The sequence below is a fragment of the Scyliorhinus torazame genome, chromosome 2 (assembly GCF_047496885.1).
Source record: "Scyliorhinus torazame isolate Kashiwa2021f chromosome 2, sScyTor2.1, whole genome shotgun sequence".
Lineage (NCBI taxonomy): Eukaryota > Metazoa > Chordata > Chondrichthyes > Carcharhiniformes > Scyliorhinidae > Scyliorhinus > Scyliorhinus torazame.
The window spans coordinates 74,217,545-74,242,249 of record NC_092708.1 but is presented as its reverse complement, the minus strand read 5'-3'; the positions used below and the strand labels follow the sequence as shown (position 1 = coordinate 74,242,249).

The following is a 24,705-nucleotide window of genomic DNA, read 5'->3' as shown; positions in this document are numbered from 1 at the left end:
GTAGTTAAATTTTTTTCTTATACCATATGCCGGATTCTTTTTCTAAAATGCCGTGACAATTTTTTGGGGCTGTGTATTTTAAAAAATATATATTTTATTCAAAATTTTTGGCCAACCATAACAGTACATTGTGTATCTTTTACACAGTATTATAACAATATAAGTAACAATGGCCAGTTTTTTAAACAAGAAATAAATATATAAACAACATCAAAATTAAAAAACAAAACTAAATGGCAACTGCCTTGTCCCAAATAAATACTCTCCAAAAATACAATTCAGCAGTTCAGTATACAATTACCTATAACAACAACCTATACATATTCTACTTATACACTAACATCCCTGAGTGTCCTTCTGGTTCCCCCCCCCCCCCCCCCCCCCTCCCCTGGGTTGCTGCTGCTGTCTTCTTCTTTTCCATTCCCTCTATCTTTGTGAGGTATTCGACCAACGGTTGCCACCGCCTGGTGAACCCTTGAGCCGATCCCCTTAGGATGAACTTAATCCGTTCCAGCTTTATAAACCCTGCCATGTCATTTATCCAGGTCTCCACACCCGGGGACTTGGCTTCCTTCCACATCAACAGTATCCTGCGCCGGGCTACGAGGGACGCAAAGGCCAAAACATCAGCCTCTTTCGCCTCCTGCACTCCCGGCTCTTCTGCAACCCCGAATAAAGCCAACCCCCAGCGTGGTTCGACCTGGACCCCCACCACCTTCGAAAGCACCTTTGTCACCCCCACCCAAAACCCCTGTAGTGCCGGACATGACCAGAACATGTGGGTGTGATTCGCTGGGCTTCGAGCATCTCGCACACCTATCCTCTACTCCAAAAAATTTACTGAGCTGTGCTCCAGTCATATGCGCCCTGTGTAACACCTTAAATTGTATCAGGCTTAGCCTGGCACACGAGGACGATGAGTTTACCCTACTTAGGGCATCAGCCCACAGCCCCTCCTCAATCTCCTCCCCCAGCTCTTCTTCCCATTTCCCTTCCAGCTCATCTACCATAATCTCCCCCTCGTCCCTCATTTCCCTATATATGTCTGATACCTTACCGTCCTCCACCCATGTCTTTGAGATCACTCTGTCCTGCACCTCCTGCGTCGGGAGCTGCGGGAATTCCCTCACCTGTTGCCTCGCAAAAGCCCTCAGTTGCATATACCGGAATGCATTCCCTTGGGGCAACCCATATTTTTCGGTCAGCGCTCCCAGACTTGCAAACGTCCCATCTACAAACAGATCTCTCAATTGTGTTACTCCTGCTCTTTGGCATGTTCCAAATCCCCCATCCCTTCTCCCCGGAGCAAACCTATGGTTATTTCTTATCGGGGACCACATCGAGGCTCCCGTCTTTCCCCTATGCCGTCTCCACTGCCCCCAAATTTTCAGAGTAGCCACCACCACCGGGCTTGTGGTGTATTTCTTCGGTGAGAACGGCAACGGCGCCGTCACCATAGCTTGTAGGCTAGTCCCCCTGCAGGACGCCCTCTCCAATCTCTTCCACGCCGCTCCCTCCTCTTCTCCCATCCACTTACATACCATTGAGATATTGGCGGCCCAGTAGTACTCACTTAGGCTCGGTAGTGCCAGCCCCCCCCTATCCCTACTACACTGCAAAAATCCCTTCCTCACTCTCGGGGTCTTCCCGGCCCACACAAAACTCATGATACTCTTCTCAATCCTTTTGAAAAAAGCCTTCGTGATCACCACCGGGAGGCACTGAAACACAGAGGAATCTCGGGAGGACCACCATTTTAACCGCCTGCACCCTCCCTGCTAGTGACAGGGATACCATGTCCCATCTCTTGAAGTCCTCCTCCATCTGTTCCACCAACCGCGTTAAATTTAACCTATGCAATTTACCCCAATTCTTGGCTATCTGGATCCCCAAGTCGCGAAAGTCCCTTGTTACCTTCCTCAGCGGTAAGTCCTCTATTTCTCTGCTCTGCTCCCCTGGATGCACCACAAACAACTCACTTTTCCCCATGTTCAGTTTATATCCTGAAAATTCTCCAAACTCCCCAAGTATCCGCATTATCTCTGGCATCCACTCCGCCGGGTCCGCCACATACAACAACAAATCGTCCGCATACAGAGATACCCGGTGTTCTTCTCCTCCCCTGAGTACTCCCCTCCACTTCCTGGAACCCCTCAATGCTATTGCCAGGGGCTCAATCGCCAGTGCAAACAATAATGGGGACAGAGGACATCCCTGCCTCATCCCTCTCTGGAGCTGAAAATACGCAGACCCCCGTCCATTCGTGACCACGCTCACCATCGGGGCCCTATACAGCAGCTGTACCCATCTAATATACTCATCTCCAAAGCCAAATCTCCTCAACACCTCCCACAAATATCCCACTCCACTCTATCAAATGCTTGCTCGGCATCCATCGCCACCACTATCTACGCTTCCCCCTCTGGTGGGGGCATCATCATTACCCCTAGCAGCTTCCGTATATTCGTATTCAGCTGTCTCCCCTTCACAAACCCAGTTTGGTCCTCATGGACCACCCCCGGGACACAATCCTCTATCCTCATTGCCATTACCTTGGCCAGAATCTTAGCGTCTACGTTCAGGAGGGAAATAGGCCTATAGGACCCGCATTGCAGCGGGTCTTTTTCCTTCTTTCGGAGAAGCGATATCGTTGCCTCTGGCACAGTCAGGGGCAGCTGTCCCCTTTCCCTCGCCTCATTAAAGGTTCTCATCAGTAGTGGGGCGAGCAAGTCCACATATTTCCTGTAAAATTCAACTGGGAATCCATCCGGTCCCGGGGCCTTCCCCGCCTGCATGCTCCTAATTCCTTTCACTACTTCCTCCATTTCGATCTGTGCTCCCAGTCCCACCCTCTCCTGCTCCTCCACCTTAGGAAATTCCAGCTGGTCCAGAAAACACATCATTCTCTCCTTCCCATCCGGGGGCTGAGCTTCATATAATCTTTCATAGAATGCCTTGAACACTCCATTCACTCTCTCCGCTCCCCGCACCATCTCTCCCTCCTCATCCCTCACTCCCCCTATTTCCCTCGCTGCTCCCCTTTTCCTCAATTGGTGGGCCAGCAACCTGCTCGCCTTCTCCCCATATTCGTACTGTACACCCTGTGCCTTCCTCCACTGTGCCTCTGCAGTACCCGTTGTCAGCAAATCAAATTCTACGTGTAGCCTTTGCCTTTCCCTGTACAGTCCCTCCTCCGGTGCCTCCGCATATTGCCTGTCCACCCTCAGAAGTTCTTGCAGCAACCGCTCCCGTTCCCTACTCTCCTGCTTTCCTTTATGTGCCCGTATTGATATCAGCTCCCCTCTAACCACTGCCTTCAGCGCCTCCCAGACCACTCCCACCTGGACCTCCCCATTATCATTGAGTTCCAAGTACTTTTCAATACACCCCCTCACCCTTAGACACACACCCTCATCCGCCATTAGTCCCATGTCCATTCTCCAGGGTGGACGCCGTTCTTTTTCCTCCCCTATCTCCAAGTCCACCGTGATCTGAAATAGCTATAGCCGTATACTCCGTCCCCCTCACCTTCGGGATCAACGCCCTTCCCAACACAAAAAAGTCTATTCGCGAATAAACTTTGTGGACATAGGAGAAAAACGAAAACTCCTTACTCCTAGGTCTGCTAAATCTCCATGGGTCTACTCCTCCCATCTGCTCCATAAAGTCTTTAAGCACCTTGGCTGCTGCCGGCCTCCTTCCAGTCCTGGACCTCGATCTGTCCAGCCCTGGTTCCAGCACCGTGTTAAAATCTCCACCCATTACCAACTTCACCACCTCTAGGTCCAGGATACGTCCGAACATGCGCCTCATAAAGTTGGCATCATCCCAGTTCGGGGCATATACGTTCACTAAGACCACCGCCTCCCCCTGTAATTTGCCACTCACCATCACGTATCTGCCCCCACTATCCGCCACTATGGTCTTTGCCTCAAACATTACCCGCTTCCCCACTAGTATAGCCACCCCCCTGTTTTTCGCATCTAGCCCCGAATGAAACACCTGCCCCACCCATCCTTTGCGTAGTCTAACCTGGTCTATCAGTTTCAAATGCGTCTCCTGTAACATAACCACATCTGCCTTAAGTTTCTTAAGGTGTGCGAGTACCCGTGCCCTCTTTATCGGCCCGTTCAGCCCTCTCACATTCCACGTGATCAGCCGGGTTGGGGGGCTCTTTACCCCCCCCTTGTCGATTAGCCATCCCCTTTTATCCAGCTCCTCACCTGGTTCCCACGCAGCTGTGTCCCCCCCAGGCGGTGCCCTCCCGCCCCGCCCACCCCACCCCATACCAGCTTTTGGGGCTGTGTATTGATGTATCTCCAGCTATGGCAATGTAGTATTGAACAGAGTATAGCGGTATTGCTGACAAGTTGGTTGCGTGCAATTCTTACCTCCTGCTCTGTGATGAACGTAGGAATTTCAGATGTACTGTATTATAGGTATTTGATGCAGTAAGGGTTAGAAACCGGTGTGTATGTGTGAGACTACTGCAATCATGTTTTAAAAGAAATCCTAGTTTGAAAAACAACTAAGCTTTCGGGAGTCAGGAACACAATTAAGACATCGTAAAAAGCTTGGGCTAAATCAGTTTTGTTTGGGTTAAGGAGGTTCCCTGTGGAGTTAATTAGATTTCAGCTTGGAGTAAACCTGGGGCTGGTTTAGCACAGGGCTAAAGAGCTGGCTTTTAAAGCAGACCAAGACAGGCCAGCACCATGGTTCAATTCCTGTACCAGCCTCCCCGAACAGGCGCCGGAATGTGGCAACTAGGGGCTTTTCACAGTAACTTCATTTGAAGCCTACTTGTGACAATAAGCGATTTATTTCATTTCATTACAAGATGACGTGGGGTGGCACAGAGGTTAGCAGTGCTGCCTCACAGCGCCACAATCAGCTGGTCATTGACTTCAGAAAGCAAAGTGCCTTACACACCCCTGTCAGCATCAACATAGGTGGAGATGGTTCGCAGTTTCAAATTCCTAGGGGTACACAACTCCAAAAATCTGTCCTGGTCCACCCACGTCGACGCTACCACCAAGAAATCACAACAGCGCCGATACTTCCTCAGGAGACCAAGGAAATTCGGCATGTCCACATTTACTCAACTACTCAGCCCAATACCGCAAGAAACTTCAGAGAGTCGTGAACACAGCCCAGTCCATCACACAAACCTACCTCCCATCCATTGACTCCATCTACACCTCCCGCTGCCTGGGGAAAGTGGGCAGCATAACCAAAGACCCCTCCCACCCAGCTTACTCACTCTTCCAACTTCTTCCATCAGGGAGGAGACACAAGTCTTGAGAACACGCACGAACAGACTCAAAAATAGCTTCTTCCCCACTGTTACCAGACTCCTAAACGAACCTCTTATGGACTGACCTCATTAACACTACTCCCCTGAATGCTTCACCCGATGCCTGTGTTATCTAGTTACATTGTGTACCCGGTGTTGTCCTATTATGTATTTTCTTTTATCGCCTTTACTTTTCATGTACTTAGTGATCCGTTGAGCTGCTCGCAGATAAATACTTTCCACTGTACCTTGGTACACGTGACAATAAACAAATCCAAACCAAGAACCCGGGTTTAATTCCAGCCTTGGGTGACCGTCTGTGATTGTACATTCTCCTAGTGTCTGCGTGGGTTTCCCCCAGGTGCTCCGGTTTCCTTCCACAGTCCAAGAATGTGCAGGTTAGGTTGATTGGCTGTGCTAAATTGCTCCTTGGTGTCCAAGGGTGTGAGTTAGCTGGGGTTGCAGGGGATAAGGTGGAGACCTGGGCAGGTTGCTCTTTCAGACGGTCGGTAGATCCGATGGGCCGAATGGCCATTTTTAGTGTAGTGATTCTATGCTGTTAAAGGCGGAGGTACGGTATCAGGAATGTTATAGGAAAGTAGTCAGTTGTGAGTTAGATGAAGCGGCGAACAGAAATCAAGCAATTTGCTCTCTGGAATTCAGTTAAAAGATATGTTTGCAGACAGAGGTTAGAAAGGTGAACAAACCAGCTGAAACAGCTCATGAACAAATACAGCCAGCATTTCTGCATGATTGTGACAAGATTCAGGTCTTTTTTTTTTTTAAAAAGCAATGTCAAAAGATCTTTCTTTAAGAACATCTCAGTTAAGCAGGTATTCCTGAGTGCCAATGGTATTTAAGGTGGATTGAGAGCGGAGATTATTTTTTTTGTTGTTTAAGTGGGAATAAAGATAGCAGTTAAGGATTGTGTATTTACTGTATTGAGTTGCATTGTTTGAGGGGTAATTGTAAGCTATTTTCTGGTGTGATGTTAAAGTTTTTTAAAAATACGGTGTTAGCAAAACGTTTGTTTTAATATACCATATCCCTATTTCATACACGAGACCACTTCTGGAGCGAGATATCTTTTCCTCTCAGTCTTACAAAATTAAAATAAAATATTGGGCTGTCTGTCCAGTATCCTGGCCACTGTTGGGGTCTGGTCAGAAAAGCTCCTTTTCCACTGGCTATTCAAAATGCAGTGTACTCTGGAATATTTGTTTCTCCATCTTGGTCACCTTATAACCATGCTTCTGCAATGGTGATTAGATCTAAACCATTTATTTCTATTTGTTCCACTAGTTCATCTACCTTACCAGGAATGCTTCAAGCACCCAGATAGAGATTTAAATTGCATTTTCAACTTGTATTTCCATGAAATATACTCACAAATGCACTAATACTGTTGAACTCTTTCCCTCTTGTCTCACTCTGCTTGCCTTTACCCAAATCTCTGCACTGCTCTATGCCTTCAACTTTTCTCTTTCAATTTTTAAAATTCCCTTCAACTGAACTCACCATCCCACCTTTATTTTAAAGCTATATCCATAGCCCCAGTAATACAATTCACCAGGATACTGATCTCAGCCCAATTTGAGTGGTGGTGGTGGTGGTGGGGGGGGGGGGGGGGAGAGAGGGAGGGTGGTAAAAGTCCATCTCATTGGAATAATTTCCTTCACCCCCCCAGTGTCAGTGCTCCATGAATCAAAACCCCGTCCTCCCACGCCATTCTTTGAGCCACACTTTTAATTCTCTAACTGACTTTACTCCATAGTAATTGGTCTGGGTCTTAGGCAACAATCAACAATCCAGAGATTATTACGAGAGATCTTGTGTGTTTTGACTTGGACCTTAACTCCTCAAGCTCTCCCAGCAAAATATCATTCCCAGTTCACTCATGGGGCGGAATTCTCCCCCGACTGGCGCCCAAAACGGTGCCAATCAGATGGGCATCGCGCCGCCCCAAAGGTGCGGAATGCTCCGCATCTTTGGGGGCCGAGCCCCAACATTGAGGGGCTAGGCCGGCGCCGGAGGGATTTCCGCTCCGCCAGCTGGCGGAAACGGCGTTTGTTGCCCCGCCAGCTGGCGCGGAAATGACATTCGGGGCGGCGCATGCGCTGGAGTGTCAGCGGCCACTGACAGTTTCCCGCGCATGCCCAGTGGGGAGAGTCTCTTCCGCCTCCGCCATGGTGGAGACCGTTGCAGAGGCGGAAGGGAAAGAGTGCCCCCACGGCACAGGCCCGCCCGCGGATCGGTGGGCCCCGATCGCGGGCCAGGCCACCGTGGGGACACCCCCCGGGGTCAGATCGCCCCGCACCCCCCCACGACGCCGGAGCCCACCCACGCCCCCTTGTCCCGCCGGTAAATAGCAACTCTAATTTACACCGGCGGGACAGGCAATTTATTGGCGGGACTTCGGCCCATTCGGGCCGGAGAATCGAGCGGGGGGGCCCGCCAACCGGCGCGATTCCCGCCCCCGCCCAATCTCCGGTACCGGAGACTTCGGCAACCGGCGGGAGCGGGATTCACAGCGGCCAACGGCCATTCTCCGACCCGCTGGGGGGTCGGAGAATGACGCCCATGTTGTTGATTCCGAAGTGGACCAGAACAACTGGATCCTCTCACTTCAGGTTTGTCTCCAACTGCAAGGATGTGTCCTTAGCCTTGGCAACTGGCAGACAACACAACCTTCAGAACACCCGACTGCAGAGAACTGTACCCATTCCCCTGACTACATTGTACCTGATCAGTACCATATTCCTTTTAAAGTCCTCTCACTTAAATGGCATTTGAAGCATGGTGTCATGATCAGTTTTCTCATCCATCCCATAGTTCTTGTTCTCATTCATACAGGTAGCAAGTATTCCAGTACTTGCTGGTCAAAGTCCAGGGTTGAGGTTCCTCCATCATTACATCCTGGATCTCCATAACAGCCAGAGTAGTAATCACATGCTCCTGCCCCTGACCACGGATCAATTTTAAACTTTAGTGAACCTAAGAGATGTGTCTGCCTCTCAGAACAAAGCGTCCAGGTAACTTATCTCCTCCCTGATGCACCAGTGTCTGCAGCTCAACAACTTGATTCAAAGTTACTCAAGCTGCAGACACTTCGCACAGATATGGTCATCCGGGACTGCAATACACTGCACAAACTCCAACACAATCATGACTCATCATGCCTATATTTATTTGATTATTTAATTAAATTTGTAACTAGTAACCTAAAGTAATAACAAGTTACAGTATTTTAACTTGGAGACAAAAGGAAAATGTTCATCAACCACTGGTAGGGAAACAAAATAAAAAGCAGCACTACTTCCCACTCTGCACTGAACTCCCACTTCACACTCGATTCAATGTGTAGACAGTACTGTGCTCAGATCCTGCTGTATTTTGCCTCTCACCATCTCTGTAGCAACCTTCAATCCTGTATCTTTCAGAAATCTGTACTAATATTCCAGTCTCCTATACATCCTTGATTTTCATCACTCCCCTGATGAAAAGAGCTGTGCCTTCAGCTCCCTAGATAATAAATACAATTTTCCCTCCTCTAAAATGTTCCTTAAAACCTATCTTTTTGAGCAAACGTTTAGTTACAGCTCCTAATTTTGGTCAATGCAGAATTTTGTTTTATGACATTCCTGTGAAACGCATCGGAATGTTAAAGGCATTATTTCAGTGCATGTTTGGTTATGTCTAGATAGTCTCTTTGATATGCATCAAGGGATTGTTTAAAAAAAAAAAAAAAAATGTCTTATTCCAGAGTACAGCTTTGTTCAATGTCCCTTTAAGGTCAGAAAGTGCAACTGAAGTAGGGTAGACATCAGATCTTTAAATTATTAACTGCTTCTGTAAGAAAGTGCTCTGAATAGACGTACTCGGGTGTCAAGAACGAGGTCAATTGTTGACGATTTTGAATTAAAGTTTTTGGCAACTGCACATAAATATTCGGAGAATAGAGGAGAAAGACTAATCAAGTTCGGTAAAAAAAAAAATGGAAATAATTGTTCAGTTGTGGTATTTTTCTTTTGAAATGTGATACATTAGTTAAGGAAGTTCACAGTAAGTTGCAGTATGTTTGGCAAGCAAGTTCTGACAAATACATCAGACATCCCTTTTACTGTCTGAATATAGTGTTGATTTCCAGTTCCAGACAGGACATTGGAAGAAGGTGACCCTATTAAATGTGGCTAAGGCGAGGATGCCCAGAATCAGCTGGATGGATAGAAAAACAAATGAATGCGTTAGATCAAGGCTAGGAATTGAGGAAACAAAACAGTTGCTCAGCACAGTTAAAGTTAGCCAAGTATAGACATTGGGAACAAAGACCCAACCGTCTCATCTGGCAACAACTAAAGGAGAACTGGAGGGTCAAAAACAATAGACGATTTAACAAAAATCAGATGGGTCGATGATGTTGAGATATGGGCTGTGGGAGAATATGGCCAGAGAAAAATAAAGACAATGCCCCACTAACGTTATGGTGAAAATGAATGAATAACCCTGTGACCAGAAACACAATCAATACAGATCAATCCCAGTGGCTCACACCCTAAATATCTCTTTGCAGTCAAGCTCCACTCTGCCTGCAACAGTTGAATGCCTCACATCTATGAGCACCTATCCCAGATACAAACCACCTGATCCCTTCACTGGAACTATTAAAGTTTGCCACTCACAGGACTTCCGGTGGCATGGGCGAGCAGGGCAGCCGCAGCAACAAGAGCTCCTGCCTGTGGCCGCGATTTCGGGGAAATCCCCGAGTCTTCACGCCCCCCCCCCGACTATCGTCAGCCTTTGGGGCCGTCACGAGCAGCCAGCAGGGCGGCTTTAAAAACCGGCGAAGAACCCCACGCGGGTGTCGGCCGGTGAGGCGCTGGGCCCAGCGCGGCGTAGAAGTCAGAGCAGCGGGGGCGGAGTTACGAGGAGGCCGAGGCGGCAGGCCCGAGGCCAGGGCACTATGTAGGGAGGGGGCTCCACGTCGGATGGCTGACACCTAGGAGGAAGAAGGCTGAAGCCTGGTCCCAGGGGGGCTCTGGGTGAATGCAGAGGAGAAAGAAAGGTTTAAGGAAGTTTGGTAAAAGTTTTTTTTTTCTCTCCCCCTTTTTTTTCAAAAAAAGAATGTCAGATTGATGAAGGACAGGAGGGTGAAGGGGGAGAGAGGAGAAAAGATGAAGAAAAACAATAAGCCACTAAAGGATGCAAAGAGCAGCGTCGAAGAAAGGAGGAAACGCGGGTTCGCCGCTGAAGGAGAAGATGATCAAAAGTGTTGACAGGATGGCGGAAGCCGAATTGCAAGGCGGGGCTGCACTAAAGGTGGAGGAGATGACCGAGGTGATGGCGGTGGAGCTGGAAAAACAGTTTGCGCGGCACATGGAGGCCTTGAGGAAGGAATCGGCAGTCACGTTGAAGTCATTGGTGGAGGAGGCAATCGGCCTGGTAAGGGTGGCGGTGGCAAAGGCATCGGCCAAGGTGAGAGAGCAGGGCGAGAAGATGAAGGAAGTGGAGGAGGCCGTGTCACGACACAGCCTCAGGTCACCTCGATGGGGGACGAGCTGAGGAGGGTGGTGGAGGTGAACAGAGGACTCCGAGCAAAGCTGGAAGACTTGGAAAACCGCTCAAGGCGGCACAATGAGAATTGTGGGCTTGCCCGAAGGGACAGAGGGCCCAAGGCCAATGCAATACAAAGAACAAAGAAGTGTACAGCACAGGAACAGGCCCTTCGGCCCTCCCAGCCCGTGCCTACCATGATGCCCGATTAAACTGCATAAATTATACTTCGCTAAGAAGTTGGCGGAGCTGATGGGGGGAGGGTGAGAGCCCCACCCTGTACGAGCTCATTGGTCATTAAGGCCGAAGCCCAAAGTGAACGAGCCGCCAAGGGCAGTAATCTGCTTCCATAAGTTTTGCATGAAGGAGAAGGTATTAAGTTGGGCGAAGCAGAAGCGTGAGGTGCTGTGGGATGGTACTGCGGTTCGGATCTACCAGGACTTGACGGCGGAGTTGGCAAAAAGACGAACGGCGTTTGGGCGAGTGAAGGTGGCTTTGTACAAGAAGGATTTGGTATGGTGGACCCGGCGAAGTTGAGACTAACATATAACGCCAAAGAGTTTTATTTTGAGACAGCGGAGGTGGCTGAGGCGTTCGTGAGGGCAGAAGGCTTGGGACAGACGTACAGAGCGGAACTGGAAGAGAGAATGTGGACTATGTTTGAGGAGCTGGAAAATGTAGAAATGTTACAACTTTCTTTTTACTGATTTGTATTGCAATTTACTTCTCTTTGCATTGTACAGAGTTCAAGTTAATGGTGTTCTGTGTGTGACGGTTAAATGTTATGTTAGTGAATTGTAGGGGTTGGATTGTTGGGTTTGTTTTGGTGTTTCTTTCTCTGGGACTGGGTGGAAGGGGGCAAGATGTCTTGGCAGGGGGAGCCACCCGCGCTAGCTAACTAAAGTCAGCTGGTGAACGGGGGTGAGGTAAGAGGAGGGCTGCAGGAGCCTGGATAGCAGGCTTCAATGGGCCTACGAGGCGAGCGAGGGGAGGGATGTTGGGGGATGTTTTTGTAGGGGAGGGCTTCTTGGGAGGGTGGGGGGGGGCGGGAAAGAGAAGGGGTTCGATGTTAACAATGGACAGGGGCGGGTCAGGCTTATGGGGCAGGGCCCGGTGGTATGGTGATGGTGGATAAGAAAGGTGGGGGGGGTGAGAGACACCCAGTAAGTAAATATAGTCACGTGGAACGCGAGAGGGCTAGGAGGTCCGGTCAAGAGTGCTTGCGCATCTTAAAAGTTTGAAAGCCGATGTAGCAATGCTGCAGGAGACTCACTTGAGGGTGAAGGACCAGGTGAGACTTAAAAAGGGCTGGGTTAGCCAAGTGTTTCACTCCGAATTTGATGGAAGGGCTCGAGGGGTAGCGGTGTTGGTCAGCAAAAGGGTACGCTTCCAGATGGAGAAGGTGGTGGCAGATCAGGGGGGTAGATACGTGATTGTGGCAGGGGCACTGTAGGGGGGATTAGTGGCGCTGTTAAGTGTATACGGTCCCAATTGGGACGATGTGAGATTCACGAGGAAGGTGTTTGGGGCATTTCCCGACTTGGACACGCATGAGCTGATTTGGGGGGCGGGGGGGGGGGGGGGGGGGGGGGGGGGGGAAGAGAGAGAGAGACTGGAACTTGGTGATGGAGCCAAGGTTGGACAGATCACTGCCGCGCTGGCTGGTCCCATCAGGGGGGGGGGGGGGGGGGGCGAAGGCGCTGGCTGGGCTAATGGTGGAAATGGAAGGGGTGGACCCTTGGAGGTTCCTGCACACAAGGGAACGGGAGTACTCTTTTTTCTCAGCGGTCCATAAGGTATACTCGCGGGTCGACTTTTTTGTGGTGGGAAAGGCTTTGCTGGCTGGAGTCAAGGGGTCGGAATACTCTGCAATTGCAGTGTCAGATCACGCTCCACATTGGGTGGATATGGTGCTGGAGAAGGGGGCAGCGCAGAGACCGGGGTGGAAATTGGACGTGGGGCTTTTGGGGAACCAAGTGTTCTGTGAGAAAATTGAAAAGGTAATTAAGGAATATGTAGGTATCAATTGTACGGGTGAGGTGTCGAAGACAGTCGTCTGGGAGGCTCTAAAGGCGGTGGTGAGGTAATTTTGTTTAAGGCCAGGGTGGACAAAGAGGAGAGGTTGGAGCGGCAGAGGATAATAGATGAGATGTTGGAGATAGATAGGAAGTATGCAGAAGATGGGGACCCAGCGAAGCTGGAAAAGAGGAAGGAACTACAGGCGAGCTTCGACCGACTGTCCACCAGGAAGGCGGTGCGCCAACTGAGACGAGCAAGGGGTGCAGTTTATGACCATGGCGATAAGGTCATGTTAGCAGGTCAGCTCCGGAGGGAGGCAGCAGCAAGGGAAATTCTTCAGGTGAGGGATAGGGCAGGGAAGTTGGTGGTGGCTCCAGTGCTGATTAACAAGGTTTTTGAGGAGTTTTATAAGCGGTTGTACAAGTCAGAGCCACCCGGGGGAGACCGTGAGATGCAGGAATTTCTAGATAGGTTGGAGTACCCGAGGCTAGGGAGTGGGACAGGGCTACATTAGAAGGAGCAATAGTGGAGCAGGAGATAAAGGATGCGATTGGGAGGATGCAGTCGGGGAAGGTGGCAGGGCCGGATGAGTTTCCGGTGGAATATTATTAAAAATGTAAGGATAGGTTGGCACCCCTGACAGTGGAGATGTTTGAGGCGGCGATAGGGAAGGGGGTGTTGCCGCAATCCTTGGGGCAGGCATCGATTTCACTGTTGGTAAAAAAAAAAAAATAAGGATCCGACGGCCCATATCACTTCTGAATGTGGACGCAAAAGTGTTGGCGAAGATACTGGCGGGTAGGCTGGAGGAGTGCCTCCCGAAGGTGATAGAGGATCAGACGGGGTTTGTGAAAGGGAGGCAGCTGTTTTCGAACATTAGGAGGGTTTTGTGCGTCTTTATGGCACCGGCAGAAGGGAAGGAAACAGAGGTAGTTGTGGCATTGGACGCCGAGAAGGCGTTTGATCAGGTAGAATGGGGGTACCTGATGGCAGTGCTGGAGCGGTTTGGGATTGGACCAAGATTTGTGAACTGGATATAGCTATTATATAAGGAGCCAAAGGAGAGTGTCCGCACAAACAATATCAGTTCGAGATACTTTTCTCTCCACAGTGGGACGAGACAGGGATGTCCTATGTCCCCCCTGCTATTTGCACTTGCGATTGAGCCGTTGGCCATCGCATTGAGAAGTTCGGGAGCATGGAAAGGAATAGTGCGGGGGGGGGGGGGGGGGGGGGGGAAAGAGAGAGAGAGAGAGAGAGAGAGAGAGAGAGAGAGAGAAGAGCATAGGGTGTCCTTATATGCCGATGACTTGCTGCTGTGTGTCGGAACCGAGTGCGCCGATAGGAGGAATATTGGAGCGACTGTGGGTATTTGGGTCTTTATCGGGGTACAAGCTGAACCTGGACAAAAGTGAGTATTTTGTGGTGTCTCGGCCGGGGGTGGGGGGGGCAGGCATTCCGTAGGGCAGGGACTCACTTTAGGTATCTGGGGGTGCAGGTTGCCCGGGAGTGGGGGAGTCTTCGCAGGTACATTACTAGTTTGGTGGGGAGAGTGAAAGCCGATCTGGCAAGGTGGGGTGGCCTTCCTCTGTCACTGGCAGGTTGGGTACAGGCGGTTAAAATGAATGTGTTGCCGTGATTCCTGTTTATTTTTCAATGCCTACCGATTTTCCTGCCAACGTCTTTTTTCAGGGTGATTGAGGGAAGGATTACCTCGTTCATATGGGGAGGGAAGGTGGCCAGAGTGAGAAAGGTGCTGCTACAGAGGGGAAGGCAGGCAGGGGGTTTGGGTCTCCCGAACCGGTTGTACTACTACTGGGCGACGAATGTGGAGAAGGTGCGGAGGTCCTCTGGGTCAGAGGGGTTGATTCCCAGTGGGTCAGAATGGAGGAGAGTTTGTGCAGGGGGTCGGGGCTGAAGGCACTAGCAACAGCGCCGCTCCCGATAGCTCTGGGGAAATACTCGGAGTCTGGTAATAATAGCGTCATTGAAAATCTGAAGGCAGTTTCGCCAACGCTTCAGGTTGGGGGTAGGGTCAAGGGAAATGCCGATTCGGGGGAACCACAGATTTGAGCCAGGGAGGTGGATTGGAAGTTTTCGGAAATGGGAAGAGGGGGGGATTAAGACTCTAAAAGATTTGTTTCTTCGGGGTCGGTTTGCAGGATTGAGGGAGCTGGAAGCGAAGTATGGGCTGGAGCAGGGAGATGTATTTAGGTACATGCAGGTTCGGGATTTTGCCAGGAAGGAGATACAGAGCTTCACAGAGGAACCAGCCTCCACATTGCTGGAGGAGGTGCTGGCGACAAGGGGACTGGAGAAGGGGGCAGTGTCAGCGGTGTACGGAGATATTTTGGAAGAGAATGAGGCACCACTGGAAGGGATCAAAATCAAAGCAAAGTGGGAGGAAGAACTGGGAGCGGTTATAGAGGAGGGGGTCTGTTGTGAGGTGCTCCGGAGAGTGAATGCCTCCACGTCATGTGCGAGGTTGGGGCTGATACAGCTGAAGGTGGTATATAGAGCGCACCTCACAAGGGCGAGGATGAGCCCTTTTTTTTTTGAAGGAGTAGAGGATGTGTGAGAGCGTTGCCGGGGGGGGGGGGGGCGCTAATCACGTTCATACGTTTTGGTCCTGTCCAAAGCTAGGGGAGTACTGGAAGGAAGTGTTTAGGATAGTTTCCAAGGTGGTGCGTGTGAAACTGGACCCGGGTCCCCAGGAGGCCATATTCAGGGTGTCGGACCAGCCAGGGTTGGAAACGGGTGCGGAGGCAGATATCATAGCCTTCGCCTGTTTGATCGCCCGAAGGCGGATCCTGCTGGCATGGAGAGCAGCCTCTCCACCCAGTGCCCTGGCGTGGCGAGGGGACCTGTTGGAATACTTGACCCTTGAGAAGGTTAAGTTCGAACTGAGGGGAAGCTCAGAGGGGTTCTACAAGTCATGGCCTATTTATTATGCACTTTCAAGAACTGGATAACATCGAACATTAGTTTTGGGGGGGGGGGGGAAGCTGTGTATATTAAGGGCGATTATGGGTAATCCCCGATTCCTTTTTGTCACTTGTTTATGTAAACATGCGGGCTGATGTTTGGGGGTTGGTGGGAGGATGGAATTGTTGTTATTGTCATGGGGATTGACATATCTGTTGCTGATTATTGTTTATTGTTGATGGGTGTAAATGCGGGAGAAATGTGAAAAAGGAGAATAAAAATATTTAATTTAAAAAAAAGTTTGCCACTCACAGCAATTGTGTGCACCAGACAAGATCAAGTTAAGTGTACCCAAAGCTAAGCCAGGATGTAATGTGGCAGCAAGGCTCAGTTAGCTAGGCTCCTAGAATGGCTCAATTTCCTAGCTGGATTCCAGTATTGGCCTTCCAACACGAGAGTGGCAATGTTTTAAATCTCTTGCTCTTGGCAACAAAGAGGTAATCAAGAGAAGAGGGGATAATCGTAACATTTTCATTATTGAAAATAGGGCGGCAAGGTGACACAGTGGTTAGCATTGCTGCCTCACAGCTGAAGGGTTCCAGTTTCAATTCCGGCCTCGGGTGACTGTCTGTTTGGAGGTTGCACTTTCTCCCAGTGTCTGCGTGGGGTTCCTCAGGTTTCCTCCCACAGTCCAAAGATGTGCAGGTTAGGTGGATTGGATATGCTAAATTGTCTCTAGTTGGGGTTACAAGGATATGGTGGGGGATTGAGTCTGGGTTGGGATGGTCTTTCAGAGGGTCGATGCAGACTCGATGGGCTGAATGGTCTCCTTCTGCACTTTAGGGATTGCATTCTATTTAAAAACTACAATAAAGGAACAAACACCTTTAGTCAATGCATATTTTGGATTAAGTGCGCAAAATAGTGGCATTGACTCTTGTGATTACTTTTTCTGGGGAAACTGGACTCAAAACAGGATCTGCAAATATTAACCAATTGTCATCTCACAGGAAATGACAGGGCTGAAAAGCAGTATTGCAATAACGGCATTCATTTTTCAGGAACCAAACATAAAGGTCATTTATTTCAACATTATTGTATACAGCTCTACCAAAAGGGAAGCAATAACTCTTGGATCAGCATCCAATTCAGTGGCCAAGTTAGTTCCTCTCCCATCCAGCTCGTTCCTCTTCTCATTCTTTCTACTCTTCTGGATTTAATTCACTCCTTTCTCTTCAGTTTATTTGCAGCTTGATTGATATTCATGCCCTCTTCTATGTCCTCTGCCCCACCCCATTGAATGCCAGCTTCCACTTCACTCATTGTTTCTATAGAAGCCCCTGTCTATTTCTTCACAATCTCCTGCTTAGTTAGTGTCTTTCAGACTCCATGTCAGCCATTCCCACATGTTCAAGTCCGCTTCTGCTGCACTTCCCCCTCAATATTCACTCCCACAGCTCTGCTCCAGTTTCATTTTCCGCTGTTCTCCCTTTAGCATCAACTTCTGCCTGCTATTCCCACTCACCACCTTTCAGTGGAAGCTCTGACTGCTCTTCCCAGTTCAATGAAATTTGAATTCATTGCAGTAGCTCTAAAATGCAAGAATAGGTTGATTCTCTTTTTAAAAAATTCATTTACAGGATGCGGGAGTCGCTGGTTAGGCCAGCATTTATTGCCTTCAGAAGGTGGTGGTGAGTTGCCTTGAACCTCTGCAGTCCTTCAGGTGTAGGTACACCCGCTGTGCTGTTAGGGAGGGAGTTCCAGGATTTTGACCCAGCGATAGTGAAGGAACACCAAAATATTTCCAAGTCAGGGTGGTGAGTGAATTGGAGGGGAATCTCCAGGTGGTGTGGTTCCCAGGTATCTGGAGTATTGTTGGAGCTGCACTCAACGAGGCAAAAGGAGAGTATTCCATTACACTCCTGACTTATGCCTTGTAGGCTGGGGGGGGGGGGGGGGGGGGGGGGAAAAGAGTTCAGAAGGTGAGTTACTCGCCGTAGGATTCCTAGACTTTGACCTGCCCTGGTAGCCACAGTATTAATGTGGCTAGTCCAGTTCAGTTTCTGATCAATGGTAACCCCAGGATGTTGATTGTGGGGGATTCAGCAATGGAATGCCATTGAATGTCAAGGGGTGGTGGTTAGACCCTCCCTCTCTTATAGGAGATGGTCATTGCCTGACACTTGGCACGCCAATGTAACTTGCCACATGTCAGCCCAAGCCTGGATATTGTCCAGGTCTTGCTGCGTATGAAACGGACTGCTTCATTAACAGAGGAGTTGCAAATGGTGCTGAACATGTGCAGTCAGCCGCAAACATCCCCACTTCTGACCTTATGATGGAAGGCAGATCATTGATGAAGCAGATGAAGGTGGTTGGGAATAGGACACTATCCTGAGGAACTCCTGCAACGATGACCTGGAGCTGAGATAATTGACCTCTAACCACCACAACCATCTTCCTTTTTGCCAGGTATGGCCTCAACCAGCGGAGGGGTCACTCTCGCCTCATCTCTGACATTGTGCTTTTGTCCATGTTTGGACCAAGGCTTTAATGAGGTCAGGAGTTGAGGAATCCAAACTGAGCATCTGTGAGCAGGTTATTGCAGAGTAAGTACCGCTTGATAGCACTATTGATGACTCCTTCCATCACTTTGCAGATGAAGAGTAGACTGATAGGGCTGTACTTAGCTGGGTTGGATTGGTCATGTTTCTTGTGTACAGCACACATCTGGGGAATTTTCCACATTGCCAGGAAGATGCCAGTGATGTAGCTGTACTGGAACAAGTTTGGTTAGGGGTGCGGCAAGTACTGGAGCACACGTCTTTAGTACTATTGCCAGAATCTTATTAGGACCCATAGCCTTTCCAGTGTTGCCTTCAGCCGTTTCTTGATATCACGTGCAGTGAATCGTATTGGCTTAAAACTGACATCTGTGATGCTGGGAACTTCTGGAGGAGACAGAGATGGATCATCCACTTGGCACTTCTGGCTGAAGATGGTTGTGAATGCCTCAGCCTTGTCTTTTGCATATCTGTTACGACCACCTCCATCATTGAGGGTGGGGATATTTGTGGCGCTTTCTCCTCCAGTGAGTTGTTTTATAATCCACCACCATTCACAGCTGGATGTGGCAGGACTGCAGAGCTTAGATCTGATATGTTGGTTGTGGAATCGCGCAGCTCTGTCTATTACTTGCTGCTTATGCTGTTTGGCACACAAGTAGTCCGGTATTGTAGCTTCACCAGGTTGACACCACATTTTTTGCCATGTGTGATATTGCTCCTGGCATGCTCTCCTGCACTCTTCATTGAACCAGGGTTGATCCCCTGGCTTGGTGGCAATGGTAGTGGGGATGTGCCGGGCCGTGAGGTTGCAGATTGTGGTTGAATACAATTCTGCTGCTGCTGATGGCCCACAGCGCCTCATGGATACTCAAGTCTTGAGTTGCTAGATTTGTTCGAAGTCTATCCCATTTAGCACGGTGGTAGTGCCACACAACACGATGTAGATTCCCAAGATGACAGCAGCAATGCTTTAGGAATGTCCTTACAGCATTTCTGAAATGGTCAAACATGTTTGCCCCTTAATGGGAGACCTGGCTTGTGACTGGCCAACGCGGAGAAGGTTAATATGGGAAGCATGGACACTTTGTTGGAAACATGCAGAGAAGAAGTTGAGGTGCATAAACCTCCAAACAATCTATCTACTAACCCTTCAATACAACCAGTCTCTCACATGGCAGAATCTGTCGATCACACACTGGACCCACAATCTATTTCAGAACCAAATCAAACCAGAGCAAAAGCAAGTCATCTTCGATCCCGGGACACTGTGTAAGCGTTAAGATTAGTTCAGTAAAGTATACTGATTAAATATTGAACTGTAATCTTCATAGCCCGTATTGCTTTCAGTCAATGTGGAAGAAGTCATCAGAATTTGTTTAAAAAGTACCAGTTATTTAAATTTTGTAGGCTTGATAAGTGAAAAATACTTACCACTGGAATAACGTGCGTGACACCATCCCCGCTGTCTATAACCGTTCCAGTCAGCGTTCGCTCTCCAACCTGTCTAGACGTCCATGAGGCAGCTAAGGCAAGCACAGCCTGAAGGCAAATCCAAAATACTAAAAGGTTGCATTTCAATCGTAAATAAAAGGATATTTAAAACAAATTCATAGTTAACATTATCACTGTTTAAAATTGCATACAAGATGCAAGGACTAAGCGTTGGCTAACTTCTTCCACATAATATGGTCTTAATTTTTATTGTTCATGTAGAAGCAATATGAATTTAGTTATTTAAATATCAGAAGCTCCTCAAGGCACCGAGGACCCAGGTTTGATCCCGGCCTCGGGTCACTGTCCGGGTGGAATTTGCACATTCTCCCCATGTTTGCGTGCGTCTCACCCCCATAACCCAAAAATGTGTAGGGTAGTTGGATCAGCCATGCTAAATTGCCCCTTAATTGGAGAAAAAAAGAATTGGGCATTTTAAATTAAAACATAATAAAATATCTGAAGTTCACCCAAACATCTGGAGGTTATCTAGATGCTAACATAGATAAAAGCATAATCGTATTTCAATTTTTCTTGCAGCTTGGGTCAAGGAAGCAAATGTATATATTTGACAAGTCCCTGATCTGAATGAGGATTCAGGAGGGTGGTGAAGATATCCAGAATAAATTACAATTATTGTATGGAGTTCAGGTCTTATAACGTATGGAGTTAAATATCTGCTTTATGAGGAAATAAATAGAGATGATGAATAAATGACTTATTTATGGATGGTGTCGGGATGGGTGTTTGGGGGGGGGGGGGGGAAAGAGAAGAAAAGGAAACAAAATGGAGGGATTTCAAACGGAGAAATGCTACTGGGAAGAGTACATCAGAAAAGTAGTAAAACCACAGGAAAACAGAAAAACTGTTGCCTTGCAGTCAAAGAGGAAATGGTAAATTACTAAGTTGGATAAATTACTCTTTCTTTGGTTTCACATAGCAACAGCAACAGGGAAATGACATTAATTAATATTGCTATCCTACATAAAAGGCACTGGAGTTTAAGCTTACTGTTGCAATGAACAAAATAAGGCAGTTGCCTATCCCAACGAAGAAGCAATTCCTGTAATGTTGATCCCAAAGAAAAGTTGAAGAAAATAAATCAAGTCTGAAATCTTCAGCTTTATTAAGTAAAGTAAAGCCACATATTACCCTCATCAACACAGCTTCAAAAATGGAAAACCAATTAATCAGAGCTTAATGAATTATATCAGAAGATACCAGTGCTCTTTCATCCATCTACACGTGTGTGAATACGGAAATAAATCCGATAAAGGAACCATTGTGAAGAACGTTATTGGCATGGAACAGCATTACTCAAATAATTTATCAGCAAGTTCTAAAAGTGGGTGTGGCCCAATGTTCAAACATTATTACTAATGAATTTGAATCTGTGTATTTGTCTCAAGAGGCAGAAATAGGCAACAGCATAAAACATCAGAACTAGGTACAGTCATTGTTAATCTGTAGCTGGGTCTATTGGAATGGAAAATTGTGACATGGGTTAATGCAAAGTGTTAGCCAAAGATTCACGTGAAGAAAATCTCAAGGCAGAGGTTGGCTCTCTCATCGATTAAGCTGTTGTGCTTCATTGAACAGCAAAACAAAGTTACAACCACAGACATCATGCTCCTTGAGAAGCATCAAAATCGCATCATCACTGCCAGTGGAAACACACAATTGTCCTCATCAGTAAGTTACTGTACTGCATGTTTTCAGCTATGGTTAAATGCTTGCACTGAACAACTGATTAATCTTAAAGGAACAAACAAGAAAATTACACTGAAATGTTGGTCTACTGAATGAAGGAACTAATTGAGAGCTGGTGCACAGGAACATCCCACAATAACACGGTATGGCAATCATTTAGCAACTTTACTGATGGGTGTTAGAGAAGAGCAAAGTTTCACCTTACCTGGACAGCAATGTAAAGACCAGGCACATTGAAGGATTCAAACATGATCTCAGCAGTATATTCTCTATTTTCTGGAGTATTTAATGGTGGTTCCGTCTGTTGAAGAGATCATTCAAGTCATTTAGCAAATTGCAGCTCATTAATTGTATTCATTTAAATGAGAAGCCGGGAAATCAACATGTTCAACAGGGCTAAGTAGGCAAATTAATAAGGCTATTAGTGCAAAGCCGGTCTAGTGCAAAAATTAAAATTAATAGTTTAAACAAGGACTAACTATTGCAAAAGGGGGAACAGAGAGTATTTGCTTTACATTTGATCAAATAATTATAAAAAGTAAAGTTAATTTGATAATTTATATAATTAAAATCAATGCTCAATTTGTCATCAGATCTGGGGGTGGAAGTTGAAAATTACACAAAAAGGGATCGTAAAACTAAAGCAGGCAGATTTTAAATTTAACTGAAAAATTCAAGAGATTTTAGATTTTAAAAAAAAGTCAAGTAAAAACATTTTGGTTATCCTCCCTATAAAATAAAATGTTGTCAGCACAGGAGAGGTTGCTGATTGGGGTAGCTGGTGAGTCTTCAGTTATTTATGTTGTAAGTTTAGTAGTCTAATAAGTAGAGGCATGGGCTGGGCATCTTATCCCATGTGGGAACACTTCATGTCCTTGATAACCACACGTGCAGGAATTGTCAGCTGCAGCTGTTAGAGCTCTGGATTTCAGAGCTGGAACTGCAGCTGGTGTCACTCTGGTGTAAATGCAAAACTAAAGCTTTCGTGGACAGCACGCTTATGTAATGACCACCTCGCAGCTGAAGGATATGCAGGCAGATAGAAAATGGGTGACCACCAGGCAGTCACTGCGGGGATTCAGAGTCCATCTCACTCTGCACCAGTATTCGGTTCTGAATACTGGCAAGAGTGATGGTTCCTCTGGTGTGTGCAGCCAGAACCCAGTCCACAACACCATGGCTGGGTCAGGTGTAAATGGGAGGCAAGTGGAAGATTGAAAAAGTAATAATAATCTTTATTATGGTCACAAGTAGGCTTACATTAACATGGCAATGACGTTACTGGTCGCCACAGTCCGGCGCCTGTTCGGGTACACAGAGGGAGAATTCAGAATTTCCAATTAACCGAACAAGTACGTCTTTCGGGACATGTGGGAGGAAACCGGAGCACCCGGGGGAAACCCATGCAGACACTGGGAGAACGTGCAGACTCCGCATAGGTAACCCAAGCCGGGAATCGAACTGGGGGTCCTTGTGAAGCTGCATTATTCCATGTGTACATAATCAAAGCACATTACAGCATTTTACTTCAGTACTTGGATAAGAAAGACTTTTTTTTACAATATCTCAATGACAACTCAATAACATATTAGTTTAGAAGACCATCAAGATTATCAAATTTGCCTAGTCTCCCCCCTTCACAAACATGTGGACCAACTTGCGGTATTATAACTTGCAGATAAACACAATTCAAGATTATTATACACCAAGTTTATTTATGAATCAAGTAATTGTTTATTTCTGGACTCATATTCGCAGAACTTCAGGCTTACCGCAATGCTCGTATTCAGTTTATAGAGCAATCTCATTTTCTCCATTACACTAGTGTCATTTTCTGCATGACCTCTCCATTAATAAAGTGCTAATAAATAAAGGTGAAATTTCCCTACTGTTGTCAATCTCCTTGGCTGAGAACATGCTCCCTGGCCTTCACTCATTACTCTAACTAATCGTGGGCAGCACGGTGGCGCAGTGGTAGCACTGCAGTCTCACGGCGCTGAGGTCCCAGGTTCGATCCCGGCTCTGGGTCACTGTCCGTGTGGAGTTTGCACATTCTCCCCGCGTTTGTGTGAGTTTTGCCCCCACAACCCAAAGATGTGCAAGGTAGGTGGATTGAACATGCTAAATTGCCCCTTAATTGGAAAAAATGAATTGGGTACTCTAAATTAAAAAAAAAACCCTCTAGCTAATCGCAACAGGCAGTTGTGGTCTTTCAACAGAAACGGTTTACAACTATTGGACAACATACTGACACACTAATGCACAGTATTAATTAAGCTTTACATTTGAAGTCATTATTTGCATGCAAGTGACACGGCTTTACTTACCAAAAGGAAATAATGATCCTCTGGTTCTGCTCGAAGGTATTTGAAAATGACTTGTTCCATAAATCTCTCCATGAGATCCCAGTCTTCAACTATGCCATGGCGAATAGGCCACTGTTGGAGAATAAAATTGCTTATTAATTTGCTATTTTAGCAATTCGGATATTCCACAAGTGATTACTAGCAAAATACTACTTAATTACGCAAAAGGGAATATCGTGAATGCCTCATCTAAGTATTAGGATTGCAAACACAAATATTATAGGGTGACTAACATGTTGATCGGCCCAAGTTTAACTGAAGAAACAATCCAGTGCATGTCATTTCTTGTTTTTGAAGTACAGATAAGCAAACCATTGCAGTAAGCCACGACCCTTTAGTGTCATGAAATGTGGGCTGGAGGCTCATATTTGCTAGAAGCTGGATTAAGCAAGCCTAAATGTATTTCACATTGTTCTGTAAAGAAGCCTTCCTCAGTACTATTGATGATGTGGAGATGCCGGCGTTGGACTGGGGTGAGCACAGTACGAAGTCTTACAACACCAGGTTAAAGTCCAACAGGTTTGTTTCGATGTCACTAGCTTTCGGAGCGCTGCTCCTTCCTCACCTGAGGAAGGAGCAGCGCTCCGAAAGCTAGTACTATTGATGATTATGTAAACAGGTCGCAGCAAATTTCTCTCAACCTAGCACAGCTGCCATTTCAGTCACAAAACAAGATAAAACTGGCCATCATCTGTACAACTCTTGCAAACCAGCATTATTTTGATACCGAATTGATCTCATGTGAAATGACTGTAATCTCAATGAGATGTGGAGAATTCTTCAT

General features: G+C 47.3%; 1 protein-coding gene across 1 annotated transcript in view; it reads right to left on the bottom strand.

The window, feature by feature from the left end:
• The window catches only part of actr3 (actin related protein 3), a 74,205-nt gene that overhangs the window by 21,948 nt on the left and 27,552 nt on the right, over nucleotides 1-24,705 (bottom strand). The window contains exons 4-6 of the mRNA XM_072472991.1: nucleotides 23,883-23,993; nucleotides 21,761-21,856; nucleotides 19,786-19,893 (exon numbers count right to left, since the gene is read on the bottom strand). Of these exons, the coding sequence (XP_072329092.1) occupies nucleotides 19,786-19,893; nucleotides 21,761-21,856; nucleotides 23,883-23,993 (315 nt within the window). The remainder of the gene's footprint in view (nucleotides 1-19,785; nucleotides 19,894-21,760; nucleotides 21,857-23,882; nucleotides 23,994-24,705) is intronic.